General features: G+C 45.0%; 2 protein-coding genes across 3 annotated transcripts in view; one reads left to right on the top strand and one right to left on the bottom strand.

Annotated features, from left to right (window-relative positions):
• Positions 1 to 7,446, top strand: part of PLEKHH1 (pleckstrin homology, MyTH4 and FERM domain containing H1) — a 44,067-nt gene extending 36,621 nt beyond the window's left edge. Inside the window, exons 21-28 of the mRNA XM_047079471.1 lie at positions 52 to 207; positions 1,296 to 1,396; positions 2,182 to 2,323; positions 3,466 to 3,608; positions 3,739 to 3,868; positions 5,796 to 5,882; positions 6,172 to 6,318; positions 7,266 to 7,446. Coding sequence (XP_046935427.1) covers positions 52 to 207; positions 1,296 to 1,396; positions 2,182 to 2,323; positions 3,466 to 3,608; positions 3,739 to 3,868; positions 5,796 to 5,882; positions 6,172 to 6,318; positions 7,266 to 7,427 — 1,068 coding nt within the window. The 3' untranslated portion in view covers positions 7,428 to 7,446. The remainder of the gene's footprint in view (positions 1 to 51; positions 208 to 1,295; positions 1,397 to 2,181; positions 2,324 to 3,465; positions 3,609 to 3,738; positions 3,869 to 5,795; positions 5,883 to 6,171; positions 6,319 to 7,265) is intronic.
• A 1,215-nt stretch (positions 7,447 to 8,661) lies between these two features.
• PIGH (phosphatidylinositol glycan anchor biosynthesis class H) lies at positions 8,662 to 16,985 on the bottom strand. 2 transcript variants are annotated; one of them, XM_047079472.1, is made up of 4 exons: positions 16,765 to 16,985; positions 12,001 to 12,210; positions 11,448 to 11,531; positions 8,662 to 10,098 (listed from the first exon to the last, which is right to left on the bottom strand). In XM_047079472.1, exons 1-4 carry the CDS (start codon positions 16,942 to 16,944, stop codon positions 10,006 to 10,008), a joined length of 567 nt encoding a protein of 188 aa, XP_046935428.1. In that variant the 5' UTR covers positions 16,945 to 16,985; the 3' UTR covers positions 8,662 to 10,005. The 2 variants fall into 2 exon arrangements, with proteins under 2 accessions (XP_046935428.1, XP_046935429.1); XM_047079473.1 differs by having other exon boundaries at positions 11,448 to 11,528.
• Positions 16,986 to 17,316: the final 331 nt, after the last annotated feature.

Genomic DNA, 17,316 nt, shown 5'->3' with positions numbered 1-17,316 from the left:
ATGAGTTCCTCTCAGGAAATTTCCTCTGGGACTAACACCTCTCTCGTGCAGGTGGTTGGTTTTGACGGCTCCTCCACAGTTGATGAGTTCCTCCAGCGTCTGAACCAAGAGACGGGCATGAGGAAGTCATCCCACTCTGGCTTTGCCCTCTTCACAGATGACCCTTCTGGCAGGGACCTGGAACACTGCCTGCAGGGGAGCATCAAGGTGATGATGGTCTCCCCGTAAGCCAAATGAGCCCCTCCTGGGAGACCTCCAGGCTTCCGGGTTTTGGTGATGGGGAGAGAACCCCCTGGCTGGTGCCTTACTGTCCCCCAGCCTGTTGGGTTTGGAGTCCAAGTGCTCCCCCAAGCCAGCATTTTTGTGGCATCCTAAAACATACCCGTACAGGCAGAGAGAAGTTGTTTGTGCCCTTGTCTCCACACTGCTCCCGCCCTTGAAGGGCTGTGCAGTGTCCAGGGGAAAAGCTGCTTCTCAGCGTGGTGTAGGAAGGATAGGGAGGCACTTGTCAGCAGCAGCTCCAACCGGGGCTGCTGCCAGTCACACAATCCACACACGGAGGTGGGTAGCTGTACACCTAGGTCCACTGGATGTGGTGCTGTTCCCTGGCCCCTCAATCTTTCCATCTGCCAGGGCCTGCACTTACTGGTTCAAGCAAATTGTAAGCAGGTAGATCTATATGGTACCTCTACAAGTAAAGGACCCTTGAATGGGATTTCAGACCTATCTTGTCTGGGATTAGCAGACAAGATGTGAAGTGTTTGTGGGAACGTATTGTAGCATTGATGAGTAGGAGTGTTTTGGTTCTGTGTCTGCTCTTTTTATGGCAATGGGACAAAGGCTTCTATAGTCTTTTCTTTACCATTGCCTGGAAAAACTATGCCACATATCTTGTTTATAAATGTCAGGGGGTCTGTTTGGCTTTGTTACACGGTAGGCCTCTGGGTATACTTCAAGAGAATAGCAGTCGGTGGAATGGAAACAGAGCTGGTAATATGAGGCCATGGTTTTTGACTGACGCCTGCCTGGCCTCTGGGAAAGCCCCCTCAGGTGTTAAGGCCAGTGGGGGCAGCCTTCCATGCTTTGCTGCTCACGCCACGCCCAGGGCCCTACCTCTGTCTGTGAGGTTGTTATAGACCCCTCTGGTCTCAAGCACATGAGGCCTGCAAGTCAGCCTCCTAATGGAGGACAGTCACTCGATGCTGCCCTGCCGCCCTGCCTGGGTCCTGCCCCAGATTGGTCCTTGTTCTCTTCATCAGGGGCTTTTCTGACTTTCTTCTCTTGCCTCTTTTAAGATCTGTGATGCCATCTCCAAGTGGGAACAGGCCCTGAAGGAGCTGCACTCTGGAAAGGCTGAGGGTGGCACACGTGTGGTGAAGCTGATGTACAAAAACAGGTCCTGAACACCGCCTGAGGGTGGGGCCGAGACTGAGGGCTGCCACTGGGGCGCCACTTGCCACTCCCCCAGCTGGATGGCCTGTGCCGGACAGGCAGTGGATCCACAGATAGAACATTGTGTAGTGGTCATTAGTTGGGGCCCCAACTAATGAGGCCAACTAATGAGGCTCTGCTGATCCTCTTGGAGAACCTGGACAGCTCAGGCTCTCAGTCCCTGTACCGCATGTATGTACACACACGTGCGCACGCGCGCATACTCCTGCCAAGGAAACAGACCAACCTTGTGGGATGGCTGCATGTGTTACATTAGGAGAGTGAAACTTTGTATGAGCACTATTTAAGGCTAAAGGATAAATAGCTCCTATAACAATTCCAGGAAATACAGAAGTAGATACCAGGATTTTTTTTTTTTTATCCATCTGAATAAGAAAATCCCATCCCAGGTATGTCTCTAGGCAAATAATTTCCATTAGTCTCTTGGAATCTTTAACTCATCCAGTTCCCTAATAGGCTCTGGTTCCAGGGGGCAGATCCCCTCCCCTGATCCAGTAGCGTGGTGGTGTATTCAGGTGTAACATGTGCCACTGTTGCTGAGATCTAATGGCCCTGTATCTGCCCTGTGTCATGTTTAGTTAAGTTTTTCTGGAGGCAATAGAAAATAGGCTCACAGATGGTATAAAGAGAGTAGTTTCTTTCTTTGGAAATCAAGATAAACAGAGGCCAAGACAACCTCATCCATTCAGGATCCCAACTGAGTCTTGGCTTCTTCTGTCTTCCCTGTAGGCTGTACTTTCGGAGTCAAGTCAAAGGGGAGACGGAGCGGGAGCGGCTGCTGCTTGCCTCCCAGACTAGCGGGGAGATAGTGGCAGGGAGGTTTCCTGTCAACAAGGAGCTGGCTCTCGAGATGGCTGCCCTGATGGCCCAGGTAAGGCAGTTCAGGAATTGGCAGGATCAGGGCACCGTGTCTGAACTCACACGTGGAACGTACCACACAGCCTAAAACAGGAGACTGCAGACCCTGTGGTGGCGGAGGGGAGGGTGGCCTCGCTGTCCCAGGCTGTGGAGGGAAGCTGACTCCTTACCCAGTAGAGCCCTTCACTGCAGATACAGGTTACGGACAGAACTCTGGACGTGGAATCCAAAGATTTGCCTTTGAGTGCTACCCGCCTTCCCACTGTGAGATTTTGGCCAGGTCACTGCAGTGGTCTGTGCTTTAGTTTCCTTGCCTGTGTACAGTAAACAAAAATGCGTCCTTGCATTTCCTTCAGTATGCTACTGAAATGACGTATATCACATAATGGATGTGGCAAAATTTGTACTTACAACTGTAAAGCATTGTAAGTAGAATTAGGAAGGGGAACACACATTCAGACTTCGACCCGTCTCCTTATTACCTTGAGAAGGCTGTCTGGCCAAAGGTATCTGGGATGCCCTCCTGGTTCCCATGAGAAAGGGTCTGAATCTACATGGTGGAGAGGAAGGAGCAATAATAACAGTTGATCTTTATAATAATAAGCATTTACCCAATACTCTATAGAGGGTCCTCTGCTGAACAGTTTATATGTATTATCCCTGTTAGTTCTTAATTCCACTTAATAGATGAAGAAATTGAAGCCCAGAGAGTTTAAGCAGCTTGCTCAAAGTTACAAAGCTGGCAGATGGCAGAGCTGGGATTTGAGTGAGGTGTCTGATTCAAAGGCTTGGAACACTGCAATATTCTAGGAGCTATAGCATCTTCAGTTCTGGATCTCATATTTTTGGATTAGAAGCCAGAATATCCATAGTTTTCCTTTGCCGCTAATTGTGTCTTTGGATAAGGCACTTAACCTCAGCTGCCAAAGGCAAGTGGAGGTAAATAATCATCTAGGACCATAAGGTGGTTTCTCTAGTGTGTGTGAAACTTGAGACACAGGGTCTGTTCACAAGAAGTGTTTTCGCATCCATTCACACCCCACCAATAAAGGAATGAAGTAATGGTTTATTTCACCTCTCCAGCAGCCCCAGCCCCACCCCCACCCCATCCATCTCTGGATTCTTGACTGCTCACTCCATGTGCTTCCAACACAGGTAGAATATGGAGACTTAGAGAGGCCCACCCCACCAGGCCCTGGGAGCACACCCCCTGCCAAGCTTCAGCATCACCTCCAACAAGTCCTAGACAGGTTCTACCCAAGGCGCTACAGACACGGGGCACCCCCTGAACAGCTGAGGTAGGCTGCAAGGTCTTGGAGGGGGTTGCTGTGGGGAGGCATGGACTGTGGAGCCGGGTTAGACCTCCAGTTGCAATGAAAGCATGTTGGCACTTCACGGCCACCATCTCTTTCCATCCATCCAAACCAGGCACCTGGCAGATCTGCTGACCACAAAGTGGACCGCACTGCAAGGCTGCTCCCCTCCTGAGTGCATCCGCATCTACCTGACAGTGGCCCGGAAATGGCCTTTCTTTGGTGCTAAGCTTTTTGCTGCTCAGGTAAGTGTGCGTGGTGTCCAGGGGAAGGAGTGATTACCACACCCTCAGGAACATGCCCTGAATTTCTCAAGCTACTGCCCACATCTGGTCATGTTTGAGTCAGTCCAGGCTCCAGGGCCCACCTGCACACTAGCAACCACCAGAGGTCGCTGTTTCTCCACCCATTTCTGGCTTTCTCTCAGATTTCCAGGGTCCAGAGCAGAGTTGTGATCACTGCTTTTGGGCCAGGATTATTTCTGGGTGATGTTCATCTTTCCTTTTTTGACTGCTTTTTTTTTTTTTTTTTTTTTTTTGAGAATAAGAGCAGGGGAGGAACACAGAGAGAGAGAGAGAGACAGAGAGAGAGAGAGAAGATCACAAGCAGGCTCCATGCCCAACTCAGAGCCCAACACAGGGTTCAATTCCAGGACCATTAGATCATGACCTGAGCCGAAATCAAGAGTTGGATGCTCAACCAACCGAGCCACCCAAGTGCCTTTTTTTTTTTTTTTTTTTAATTTCTTTTACAATGCTACCCCTGGGTGGGGTGGGGGAAGGACTAATTCACACATAAGGATTCAAACTTGACATAACACCCTCAAGAATGCTTTCATTTTTTAAAAAGTGTGAAAGAGGGCACCTGGGTGGCTCAGTCGGTTAAGCATCCAATTTCGGCTCTGGTCATGATCTCATGGTTCAGGAGTTCAAACCCTGCATCGGGCTGTCTGGTATCAGTGCAGAGCCTGCTTCAGATCCAGTCTTCCTATCTCTCTGCCCCTCCCCTGCTCACACTATCTCTCCCTCTCTCAAAAATGAACATTTTTAAAAGTGCAAAAGATAGAACAATAAATAACCTAAATGAATACATCTCTACTGACTTAGCATGGCCAAAGGAGACTCTTAAATTACTTAGGCAGCAGTTAATTTCACTGCATGAAAGGCCAGGTGACCCATATTAATTTCAACTGGAACTTTTCTTCTCCAGGTGTCTGGTGTGCATAAAATTTATTCATACTCAGAGGATCCTCAAAGCTGGATCATGATCCTGTTCACTAACAGTACAGATTAGACAGTGGACATTCACTCATTTATTCAATAAAGAATTGTTAAGCTCCTGCTAGGTCTCAGACACTGCCTAAGATTACAAGAGATGAGCGAATCAGACACAGTCCTGGCCTTTGTGGGGCTTCCCATCTAGTAAGGTGGTACACACTAATCAGATAATCCTATATATTCTTTCTAAATACATACGTTATTTTGTAAGCTGTAACAAGTGTTCTGAAGGCGTATAGGGGTGTTATAAAGGCATATAATGGGGGACCCTGGGACCCTCTGTCTGGGGGGTTGGGAAAAGCTTCTGTAAAGGAGGACATGTCCTTCCCTTTCCCCAGCCTTTTGGGTAGGAGAGATAGGAAATCCAGATTGCTCTACTGCAGTCCTGGCAGTGAAAGTTAGTCATTTTAAGAATTGTCCAACAGAGAGTTACTTTTCTCACTGGTAGTGCCTAAAGCCCCTCAGATTGTTTGCTTTCCTATTTCATTTGCAGCCCCTAGGAAATTGGCTGAAGCAAGATGCACTTCAGCTGGGAGAGACTGGGTAGAATGCTGTCAGTTTGTGTGAACTAGAAAACAGCCCAGTCCCCATGCTCATGAGAGCGGCCAGGGCTGGCCTTTATTGTGCAGCACAGAGCCTCCCAACGAGTGTACTATGGCAGGATGGGCTATAGGTATCCCTCTCCTCTTGGGATGGTAATTAGATAGCTAGAGCCCCAAGGCTATTTATTTTGGCAGGCTGTGCAAGTACCATCTTTCATGTTTTCCAAGATGTGAAAAAGGTTGGAAATCACTGCCTAGCAGATCCCTGGATGTGCCTTCTTCCTCAGAAAGCTCTTGTCAGTTCAGCTTCCCTAGCTGTGGACATGTGTGATGAGATTTTCCTGTTTCCCCAGCCTGCACAGCTGTCTTCCAAGGAGAATGCTCTGGTGTGGATTGCTGTGAATGAGGATGGGGTCAGCATCCTGGACCACAGCACTATGGTATGGAAAGATGAGGGCTGGCCTTCTGACCCCTCCTTCTCCTGAACAGCATCTTTTCTTCTCTCTGCACTCAAAGGCCTGAGCTAAGTGAGGCCTCGCCCCAGCCTTGCTGTCCTCTAGTCTAGATACAGCTTATTGACATTCAAGACATGAATCTCCAAATTATGACCACTTCAGAGTTCTCCCTTTCTGGTTAAGGCTACCAGTGCCCACAATAGACAGGGGATGCTGGTTTAGCTCAGGAGGCAGGTGGAAAATTTCCCTAGAGCTAACGGGCTTCTTCTCACAGCATGTGCACGTCACTTACCCCTACTCTTCAGTAATGACCTTCGGTGGCTGCCGGGATGACTTCATGCTTGTGATCAGATCCATTCTGGACCAGAGTTCTGGAAAAGGCCACACTGAGAAGTTGCTCTTCCGGATGGCTGCTCCCAAGGTGGGTCTGACAGCTGCTAAAACATGTTACTCAGATCTACCTAGTATGATGAGGTGGGCTTGCAGTTAGGAAAGGATGCTGGAGTTATTATGACCATACTCTAGAAGGGTCCTGTCCCAGGTACAACTTTTGGCCTTGTCTGTAGTCAGTCCTCCAAGGGTTCAGGTAGCGTGGCATCTCAATAGTCACCGGTGAGCTGATCAGTGAGGGGTTGGCCAGGAGGGCATGCACTCTGGTCCGGCTACGTCCATGCTCTTCACATGGGCCTCTCAGCCCTAGCAGCCCAGCACCACGCAGGCTTGAGGCGGGGCCCACTTGGTCTTCATGCAGCTGATCCAGGGGCCAGGGCAGCGTCCTCCTCAGTGTGCTGTCACCTTCCCCTGGGCTCTGCCAACACTAGTCACAAAGTGGGACAGTCTGTACACGCGCCGCCCCCCTCCTTTGTGGTCTTTAAGACAGTCCCAAAGACCTCTACTGCTTTAAGAGCTTTGTTCCTACTCAGTACAGGAAATACTGACTAGCAAAAATAACAATTATAAAGGCTCCAAAACCTAAGTTCTGATTAATAGTTCCTGATTCCATTCTGAAAGTCACTGGAGACCCTGTTGTTTTAATCGTAAAACTGGAGTATCCCAAACCTCCTCCTCTCTTTATATACCACCCCTGCCATAGGAGAGGCTATACAGACACCTTCCTCCAGGAAGGACCACTTCCCCACTCGCAGGTAAGCAGAGAATATTGCTCCTCCTGTTCTCAGGAGGGTACTGTGCGCCAGTGGCCCTTCAGACTAACAGGTACTGTGTCACTGAGCCTCTGAACCTCCCAGATATTTTAAGAGGTAAGAAACTGAAGCCCAGGAAGGTTATACACCTAGTATAACAGCTAGGGAGAAAGCCAGGATTCAGGCCAAGGCTAGTTCAATTCCTTTGTTTCTGCTGTCTCCTTAGATTGCAGAGGCTACCTTCATCATGGCCAGCTACATGAACCATTGCTCTCCAACTGTGAACCCACCTACGAACCCACCTGCTGCCCGCCAGCTACGGGAACTGGACAGACAGCAGCTTTTTGCTTCTGTTCCATGTGCTGCCAGAGGGCCAACATTGCTGTGAATATTTCTCCTACCCCTCTCCCCCTCCAACCACCTGGTGCCTCTGTGATCAGAGATTGGTGTCCTGGGGTGTGATACTACTGTGATGGGGTGTAACAGCCCTCCCCCAGCCTGTTCTGTGAAATGTGTTCTTTCACTTTCCATGAAGCCTTCATTCTCTAGGTGCCTTATCATGTTTCAGGGCCCAACTTTTAAAAATCCAGACCCAGTATAAAAACCACTTTTTTTCCCACAAGAATACTGAGCTCTGGATGCTGCCCGATTCTAGATACAAGACTGGGATGGTCCATGTTACTAGTTACTGAGGGCGTCAGTGCCATAAGTCAGAGCTTTCTGCACTGATACTCTTAGGAAGGATGGTATCTTTTATATTGTATATGGTCCTTATGTGGGGATTTATACTTGAAGTTTTCCCAACATCCCTGAACAAGACAGGACTAAAATTTCCAATTCACCTGAACTGTGACAAAAGCCTAGAACTCACTAAAACTGGACTTCCCTTTCCATATGGGAAAGGTATTGGCAGGGCTAGAGGAAAAGGAATAGACTCACCTTTCCCCTTCCCCACCGCAAATGAGTAGGCATTTGCAGTGCCCCTCTGGGGCAAGAGTTCCTATCTTGGAAAAGGCACTATCCCTGCTGAGATTCAAGCTGTTCTCCCTCACACTGGACTGTGAGCCCAACTGGGTGCAAGCAAGGTCAGGGAGTTAAGTCCAATCTGACCTCTCCCTGTCTCATTTTAATGACTGGCCAGGGCTCAGCAAAGGCTATGCTTCCTGCTGTAGGATGGGGTGGTCACCAGTGGTTTCCTTGCTCTTTGAAAAACCCAAGCAAATGCACTCTGTTTTTTGCTGTTTTGTGAGGCCATCATAGATGAGTCAGAAACAGAATCCAGGCTCATGGGCCTGAAATTGCTCCTCAGGACTCAATGGCAAACTTCTGCTGGGAATTAGTCCAAGGGCAGAAGGTACACAGGTGATACCTGTCCTAGCCTGAGAGCACCCTGGTGATATAAATATCTCCCCATCTGCAACTGAGGCCTTCTGTTGAGTGCAGAGGAGATGATCTTTGCCTCCACCCTCCCCTAACAGAAAACAGAAAGACGAAAGAGTTCATTTATACTCTGATTCTCTGCCATTGGAGAAGCTGAGCTTTATTTCATAGCTCTAAGGCAGTCTCACCATTTATCAATCAAGGGCTGAAAACTGTGTGGCTTGAGCAGGAGCATCCAGGAACCAAGCCTTTGACTTCCACAAAGTGTGTGTGTGTTGCACACTGCAAAACCTTCAAGGTTGGAACTAGTTCATCTGAACACCTCAGCTGCTATAAGCTTCCCCCCTCTCACCCTTTAAACTGACAAACATTTAAAAAAAAAAAAAAAGCACATTAGAGCATCTGTCTTTTAAACTTGACTTTGCAAGGCTGGCAATTTACAGCCGTCTCCCGTTTCTGTTGCTGCCTTTCCCCCAGGATGAGATCTAGCTGAGACATTTCTACCTCGAACAACTCAAACATCACATGTACCACAGTCTCCTGAATAACCCCTCCTGAGCTGATTGAAAAGGAATTACAGCTCTAGTTTTATAATACCTTGAGTATCTCTAACGCCCATGAGGATAATATTATCTAACTGGGAATTTAAAAAAAAAAAGGATCCTAAGGAAAAAGCAAGAATGGAGCTGCGTTCACACTGAACTTGGGGGTCAAGCTGTTTCCCCCACCCTAGCTCCTTCCCAGCCTTTCAGGAATCCTCCCATAGTGTATTAAGTACAGAAGATACTGCCTTATAATCAAAAGCTTCTGCAGTTTGTGTGTTTATCCTTCTTTAACCTGTCTGGAAACCAAAGTCGAATTTCTGTCTGGTCTTTTGTCCCATCCCTCTTGGCAGAAGAAGTGTTTGAAACCATAGACAATGCTGAGTAACGAGTATTAATGTGCTTGACATCCAAGACTGAAATGCCGTGTTCAATGTCAATAAAAAGCAACTGTCTGTGAACCAGGCAATTATTGTGTATGTTTTGGAAGGAGATAGGTTTATTAAGAGAGTCATCATAAATTAACCCTGTACAGAACAAAGGAGCTGGGTGAACAGAGACTAGTCTTTTGTAGGACATTTCTTCCTACTCACCAGTACCTGAACGGCTTTTTTTTTTCTTAACTTTTATACAGGGGTACTATGTAGTTGGAAATTATGTTTCTTAAGATAGCTGATGTCAGTTTTCCATGGTCTTGCTCCAGAAATTCTACAAAAAGTAAACCTGAATGTGTTTAGGAATTTCACAAAGTGCTCTTTGTTAACATTACTTTTGACATGTCTTTTCTTAAGGTCTCCCCCTAGTTGGTAAAGTAGGCAAAACCTTACAAGCGGATCACTACAATACACAGAAGGACTTTGCTCAACATCACACAATGAGTTAGGTTTCCAGTCACCTGCTCTATGGCTCTGAGATCCACTGCATCCATACTGGTTCCTAGGACTGTGTCCACCCGATGGTTTAGAATACAGAAAATAAACCAGCCACTATGGCTTAGGAGTCATCTCCCATGGAAGACAATACTGGCCTTCTGAATGCTGGGACTCATGGACTTGCTGATGTGGCTTTCTGGTGTGCCAGGACCTCCTGGCAGCTCCTGTACACTTCAATCAAGCAGTCCAGGCGGGGCTTGGCACTCTGAATTCCAAAGGGGAGAAATGCAGAGTCAAGATGAACGTAAGAGAGCACGTACTGGTGCTGCATCCATGTGCAACCTCAATCTCTCAGCACATCAGGGGTCTAAAGGGCTCAGGTGTGAGCCCAGAGAAGCAGAAGCTCAGGCCAGATGGCACCCTACTGGCTAAGAAAGCAAAAGGAATAACAAGGACAGACCCTCTTGGGAAATTCACAGCTGTGAAACAGTCCTCAAGGGCAAGAAGGGCAATTTAATATGTAAATATTAAAATATTTTGTACAGTGAAATGCAATACAACCAAAATTAACAGAAAAGTCACAGAATGGGAAAAATATATGTGGAAGGTGTATTTAATGAAAATTTGTTACCCAAAATATATAAATTGTTACAAATGCATAATCAATATCTAGATTCTACTTGATTAATAGAGGAAATGGATAGTTTTAAGTAAGAGGAAATACTGATAAGTAATACAAGGAAATATGAAAAGTATCTTTGTCATTTAAAGAGCAATTTAGTAACTTTAAATTCCTTTACCTACATACTAAAGTACACAAGTAACTAACTCCACTGTTAGCCAAGACTATGAAAAACAAGTACAAATTCTCAAAGTATGGTAAAGTTGTCCAATCTCTGGAGCCAAATCTCAAACTGTAAAAATCTATGATACTGTTCATAAGCTTTAACAAGATAATTCTGAACTGTAACGCAAAAGAATTTTCACTTAGCAGCCTTAAATTTTTTGTGAAAAAGGGCAGTAAGACAGTTAACTATATACATAAATATTTTATATACTTACAAAGTAATTTACTATAATCATGTTTGTATGAGAAAATTTTGTAAGAGCAAGACAAAAAATAACCTGGAGATGATTTCAAAACCTTGCAGTAGGGTGGCTAAATAAACTTAGTCAACATGATAATATAACCATTTAAAATAATAAGTATAATGGCCTCTGTAGATGCATGAAATTATGTATATTAGATTTAAAAAGCAAGACACAAAAAGTATACAGCAGTATGTGTAGATCAATGACATCTATGTAAAAGCATATATTGGCAGCCTAACAGAGTAGATGAATGGTGATTTGTGGGCAGAAATTGCTATATATTTTTACTCTAAAATTTGTATAAGTTCATAGTATTTCTGAAAGCCTGTATCTGCTTCAGAAAGAAACTTTTGAAATAACTAAAATCCTAACTCTCACTAAAAGTAGCTGTCAAGTGTCCTCAAACGTTCTTGACAACAAAAGTTGACATTCCTACCGAATATAAGTAGCAATGGATATGCAGAGAGCAGGGAAAGGTAACGGATTTTTTGAAGAAACTTTACACAAGTGTTCTGTGCTCACCTGGAAGACAGGTACTACTTGGGATATCCCATGTGGTTCCACCGGATCCTTCAATAAAATGCAGAGGTAGTAAATCACCTTCTGCTGCAAGAAAATAAACCAAATAGCAGAAATCTAAGTGAAACTCATTTTGTTTTCTTTTTCTTCAAGGGAAGGCTAAAAACTTTTTTATAAATGGGTATCTCTACGTAGTAGAACACTTGATCACTTTTGAAGTGAGGGAGTAAATTCTCATTCTTTAGATGAAAATGACAAAACAGCAGCAGCAACAACAACCAGAGATGATTTTGAAATCAGGCTAAAAAATAAACTTGAAATGCTGACTCCCTATCTATGAAAACTTACTATATCTCTCAAAATAAAGGAATGTACCTTTTCAGTATAAATTTCACTTTCAAGGTTTATAGACATGCTAGCCATAAAGGAAACACTACAATACTGGAACAGAGTCTTCAAGTTTAATTCTGTGACATCAAACACTTTAGGTATTAAGACTCATTTAGATCCAGGCAAAGGCCATGGGAGAAACCTGTAATACTACTCAACTACTTACCATGTAAATACCTTCATTGATGATAACATCCTTCACCTTGCCCATCTCAATGAAGGTAGTGCTTTCTTTGCCTGAAGCATAAGATGAGGTCATCTGGATACCAAGGGAATCTATGATTAACAGGGTCTCCTGATCAATCTTGACAAAATGCAGGTAACCAAGCAGGCCTAAGAGGGTGATGAAGATGGCAGCAGAGAGGATTATGCTGTTCTGAAGAGAGAGCCAGACACAGGCGATAAGATTACCAAGTGATCCTCCCGCACAGATCTCTGCTGTTTAACAGGTCCCCTCTAGGCAATGCCAAAAAAAGTCTGTATTCTGCTGTGAGTTGAACAGATGAGAAGAACATGCATGGAGGAAGAGGAAATCACTTTTATTTCAGCTCTGTAGTGCTGTGTGCTGGGAAAGCAGATGATGAAATATATCCAGGCAGTAAATGGATAGGTCTTGGAGGAGAATCTCCACCAAAACAGTATCTACCATCGCACCACTCTCAGAGATTTTTCTTCCAAAACTGAAACTTAAGGATTTACACCATTGTCTCTCATGTTCCATCAGCAGAATATACAGTGCAAAACCAGACAGTTCATAGTAAGATGCTTAGCACAGGGTAACAGATAGTACTCAACAGCCCCCCTCCTCCTTCCTAATAGAACTTAGGGGTGAATCATGATTGGTTCCTATTTGTTCTGCCAATGACTACGTTAGAAATGAGCACATGACACAACTCTGGCTAGTCTGCTGGAGAGGCTTCTGGAAAATGAAGTCCGTCTTAAAAAGAGACCTAAGGAAGAGAGGGTCCCTTCCTCTTAAAAGTTTTGATGCCTGGAACTACTATGGGGCTACTACTACTCTGCCAGACTGTAGACAAATGTAGAAAGCCAGGCTGAGGACAAGTAGAGTGGACTAAGGGTGGAAGAGCAGGAATATGAAAAGAATCAAAATCCACTAAGCCTCTTATGCCTTCTAGAGCCCTCCTACCTCCTGACTTCTTGTTTTGTTAAATAATAAAGATTGTATCATTTAGGACTCTTTTAGTTCTTTTGGGTTGTGACTGAGTAGCTGAAATGACTACCTTATGTGTTACGGGCTCAAAAATGGTATTTATTCCTTTGATTCTAAAACACATTTACAGGGGCGCCTGGGTGGCTCAGTCGGTTAAGCGTCCGACTTCGGCTCAGGTCATGATCTCGTGGTCCGTGAGTTCAAGCCCCGCGTCGGGCTCTGTGCTGACAGCTCAGAGCCTGGAGCCTGTTTCAGATTCTGTGTCTCCCTCTCTCTCTGATCCTCCCCCATTCATGCTCTGTCTCTCTCTGTCTCAAAAATAAACGTTAAAAAAAATAAATTAAAAAACCACATTTACAGCCTTTTGAAGTTGAATGTGTTTTTCAATTGATGTATGTTTTTTCATGTGCCATTATTTTTTTCCCCAAAAAAGCTATTATTTAGGAGGATGGCACAGAGAAAAAAAATCACTGATCTCTCAAAAGAGATTCAGTAATTTACTGTCATTCCTTGAAGGCAAGAAGTATCTTATCCTTTTTTTTTTTTTTTAAGTTTATTTTGAGAGAGAAAGAAAGCATGAGCACGGGAGGAGCAGAGAAAGAGAAGAGAGCAAGAATTCCAAGCAGGCTCCCTGTTGTCAGCACAGTGCCCAATGTGGAGCTTGAACTCACAAACCAGGAGATCATGACCTGAACCAAAGTCAGACACTTAACCGACAGAAGGCGAAGTATCTCATTCTTTACGACTGACATGATGCCTTCTTTGACCTAACTCTAGTCAAGCTCTTCTAAACCCTCAACCTCGGTGTCCATCCTTATTGGGCCTGCACTACCCAACAGGCTGTACCAAGAATCTGATGACCCTCACCTGCCTTTAGCAAGAATCATGTCAATTTAGCCAGAATCTCCCTTCACCTCTGATGTTTCTTTTTAGCCATTTTCCATCCATTGACCCCCACTGTGCTCCTTGGCTATAAATTCCCACTTGTCCTTGCTGTATTCAGAACTGAGCCCAATTCTACACTGAGATCTCTTTTCTCCTACTGCAATAGTGAATAAAATATGTTTTTATTGCTTTAACTACTGGCTGCCTTTGGTTTTCTCTGAAAATACTTTTCTACTTCGTTCTACCTAACACATAGTTAAGTGTTGGATCAAGAGTCTGTTTGGGCCCGTGATCTATTTTTGTTTGGTCCACCTGAGCTAAGCATGATTTTTACACTTTTAAAAGAACTGTTAAAGAAACAGATGACTATGAGACAGAGACCTGTAAAGGCTAAAATATTTTCTATTTGGCCTTTTTTTTTTTTTTAATATTTATTTATTATTTTGAGAGAGAGAGTGTGAGCAGGGGAGCGGCAGAGAGAGAGGGAGACACAGAATCTGAAGCAGGCTCCAGGCTCCGAGCCATGAGCGCAGAGCCTGATGCAGGGCTTGAACCCATGGACAGTGGACCGCGAGATCATGACCTGAGCTGAAGTTGGACACTTAACTGACTGACCCACCCAGGAGCCCCTCTATTTGGCCTTTTAAAGATAAAGTTTGCTGACCTCTGTACTGATAATTACTTGTTGACTAATGAATGGAGGGTAGAAAAATCTATGTGCAGGGTCTCTGGTGATCCAGAAATATCTATTTTGAGTTAATTAAATGTCTAGTATCTAGTAAAATGTCTGGTTCACAGTCTTAACTGAATAAGCATTATGGATGAATACAGAGAAATAAAATTCAGTCCTGGCCCTTACAGATGTATTAGAGGCAAAATTAATACATATAAAATATTTTTGGAGAATACTATGAAAACTGTGCCTAAGAAAGGATTAAAAGAGAGTGAGAGAGAGACATCAAAGCACACAAAGATATCCCATGAAGATCTCCAAGGAAGGATTTCATTGGTGCAGAGAGGTGATGGTTACAGACAGATATATTTGGTTGAGGAAAGGAAGGGGGAAAAGCATTCCCGGTTGGAATAAGGTAATAACCTACAATTTTAATAGAATTGTGAATTCAAAAACAAGAAGGAAAGAAGGGATGAAGAACAATAAATGTTAGAGGATTTAATCCGTATCAGTTTTTTAATAAGGTAATCCCTGCTCAAAACTTCATTACTGCCTGCATTCTTTATACTTCATTTTTCTGTCTGAAATTCTAACAATTCAGTATTTATTTGGGCTGAAATTAAGTCTCATGTTTTTATAAATTCTTTCATCAGACTTCTTCTCACCCCTGAGATTCATTACTCTGACAAACAGTTTTGAACACAAGGAAAGGTAAGAAACTTTGGTACACAGAGCCCTTAAGAAGTGTTGCAGTAGAGTTTAAAGGAAGGTAAGGTTACTGAGCCCGGGGCACGTGATGGAGGTAAGTCGGACACACCAGGATGAGAGTACAAAAAGGAGTTGGCATAAAAAAGACTTCTATTTAAAAATTTTGCTTAAGCAAGCCCTCTCCACGGAGAAGACAGTATAGTGAAAAAGAAACGGTTTCAGAGTCAGCCCTGGGTTTGAACCCCAGGTATGCCGTTTGCTAGCTCTGTGACTTTGGGTAAGTTATTATTCTTTCTGAGCCTTGGTTTTCTTCTAAGGTTAAAACTAGGCATTCAGGAAAGCAGCTGGCAATCAGTGGGCATTTAATAAATATCTGTTCCCTTCACCTCACATGGGCACATGGCCAGAATTCAGGTTAGTATTAAAATTCAACTACATTATAAATTAAATCTTTTTAGGGGGAGGGAGGACTGTCCTCGCAACTTAACCAATTCAACTGACTTAAGAACCAACTTTTAGATACAGTTTGGTACAAATTACAGCAAACTTAATTTTGCATATACCTGTGCCAAATTACCACACTCTGGTGGCAAAAAAGCCAATGAATGCAGTAATGAAAATATCCAAATTACAGAAATAAATAGTCCTAGCTCTGGTCAATCACTCCTAGAATAAAATATTCAATTCAGGGCACTACATATGAAATTAAAACTAAACTCATCCTGAAAAGGGCAATTAAGGTGACTCCTTTTATTTGAGGGCTGTCACAAAGCTACTGCATGTGACCCTCACAATACGGTGAAGCTAGAATGGCAGACAGCAATTCCATGTTAGACATGTGAAAACTGAGGCTCAGAAAGTAGGAATGAGTCTGGAAAGTGAGCACAGAAACAACTCCTCTCTGAAACTTCGTAATTCTTTAGAAAATACTCGAAGTTGGGGGAAGGGACTGGGGGGGAGGTGTTAGATTGCCTTAAAAAACAGAAATTAGCAAGAATTATCAAGCTCTCAACGTGTGTGTGTGTGTGTGTGTGTGTGTGTGTGTGTGTTCACACATACATATTGTGGAGGCAAAGACAAGTTTCCCTAAGACCTAAGGTATTATTAACAGTGATTCCTCTAGGAGTGGAAATGATGGATGAGGACGATCCACTTAATAGTTCTCTCAACTCTTGGAACTGAATTACTGCGAGCATGTACTACGTACAGCACATGAAAGTTAAACTTTTAGACTGTCGTGCAAGGACTACTTGTGTGCTAGGTGGAACCGCGGAGCGGAGCACAACCCGTGAGAGGGATAAAGTACAGGAGTACAAACCACTAAACGTAAAGAAAATAGCTGTGCAGCAGCGGAACCAGTGAGTTCCCGCCCTCCGACCCTACAACAGCAGGAGGGTCTGGCGGGAGGGCCAGGCTCGACCCTAAGACCCCAAGGACCCTTCCAAACCCGAGCCCCCGACTCCGACCTCGGGAAGGGGCCGACAGGCCATTACCTCGCAGAGGGTGAAGAGTCCGTAGGCCGCTAGCCACACCGTGCAGGTGACAGCGGTGAGCGAGCGCAACGAGAGCCGAGGGCAGCTGATGCAGAACTCTCGGCAGGACGGGGAGTAGTAGCGGCGCTGCAGGGCCAGGCGGCCGCCACAGATATCCGAGAAGCTCTGCTCATCTTCCATGTCTCGCTCGCTCCCTCCGGGCCGGGAGGCGCCGCTCTAGACCGCCCGCCAGCGTAATTCTCGCCGGCTCTGGACCCACTTCCGGAGAGCGGCTTTCGGCCCCGCCCCGTTCGGCCCCATCTCACGCTCGGCGCAGCCGCGGTTCTGGGACGAGCGGTGTGGCGCAGATCCAGAGCTTGTAATTCGCCTGTAGGTTGGGCCGGGGTTTTGTGATTGTCTACTGCAGAGACTGCATTGGGCCAACTCAGCCTGCCGATTAAAGCCGCTGTTAATGCGCTTTCTCTCGGCAAACTGATTTCTATTTCTAAGCCAGAGTACGCTCTAAGGAATCGATCCACAGGTATACGTTCATTCATTCATTCCTGAGCCAGG

The sequence above is a fragment of the Lynx rufus genome, unplaced genomic scaffold (genome assembly GCF_022079265.1).
Source record: "Lynx rufus isolate CCGP_SWC_20201006 ecotype Redwood Valley unplaced genomic scaffold, mLynRuf1.p SCAF_17, whole genome shotgun sequence".
Lineage (NCBI taxonomy): Eukaryota > Metazoa > Chordata > Mammalia > Carnivora > Felidae > Lynx > Lynx rufus.
Note: the sequence above shows the minus strand (reverse complement) of the source record. Positions and strands in the feature narration are given on the sequence as shown.

What these genes read in the sequence shown, in the direction of transcription:
- PIGH (XM_047079472.1), bottom strand. Translation starts at nt 16,944, where the DNA reads ATGGAAGATGAGCAGAGCTTCTCGGATATCTGTGGCGGCCGCCTGGCC. An exon ending in GACTCTTCACCCTCTGCGAG is followed by an intron (nt 12,211 to 16,764) that starts GTAATGGCCTGT and finishes CTCTCTCTTCAG; the next exon opens with AACAGCATAATCCTCTCTGC. An exon ending in AAGTAGTACCTGTCTTCCAG is followed by an intron (nt 10,099 to 11,447) that starts GTGAGCACAGAA and finishes TTTGGAATTCAG; the next exon opens with AGTGCCAAGCCCCGCCTGGA.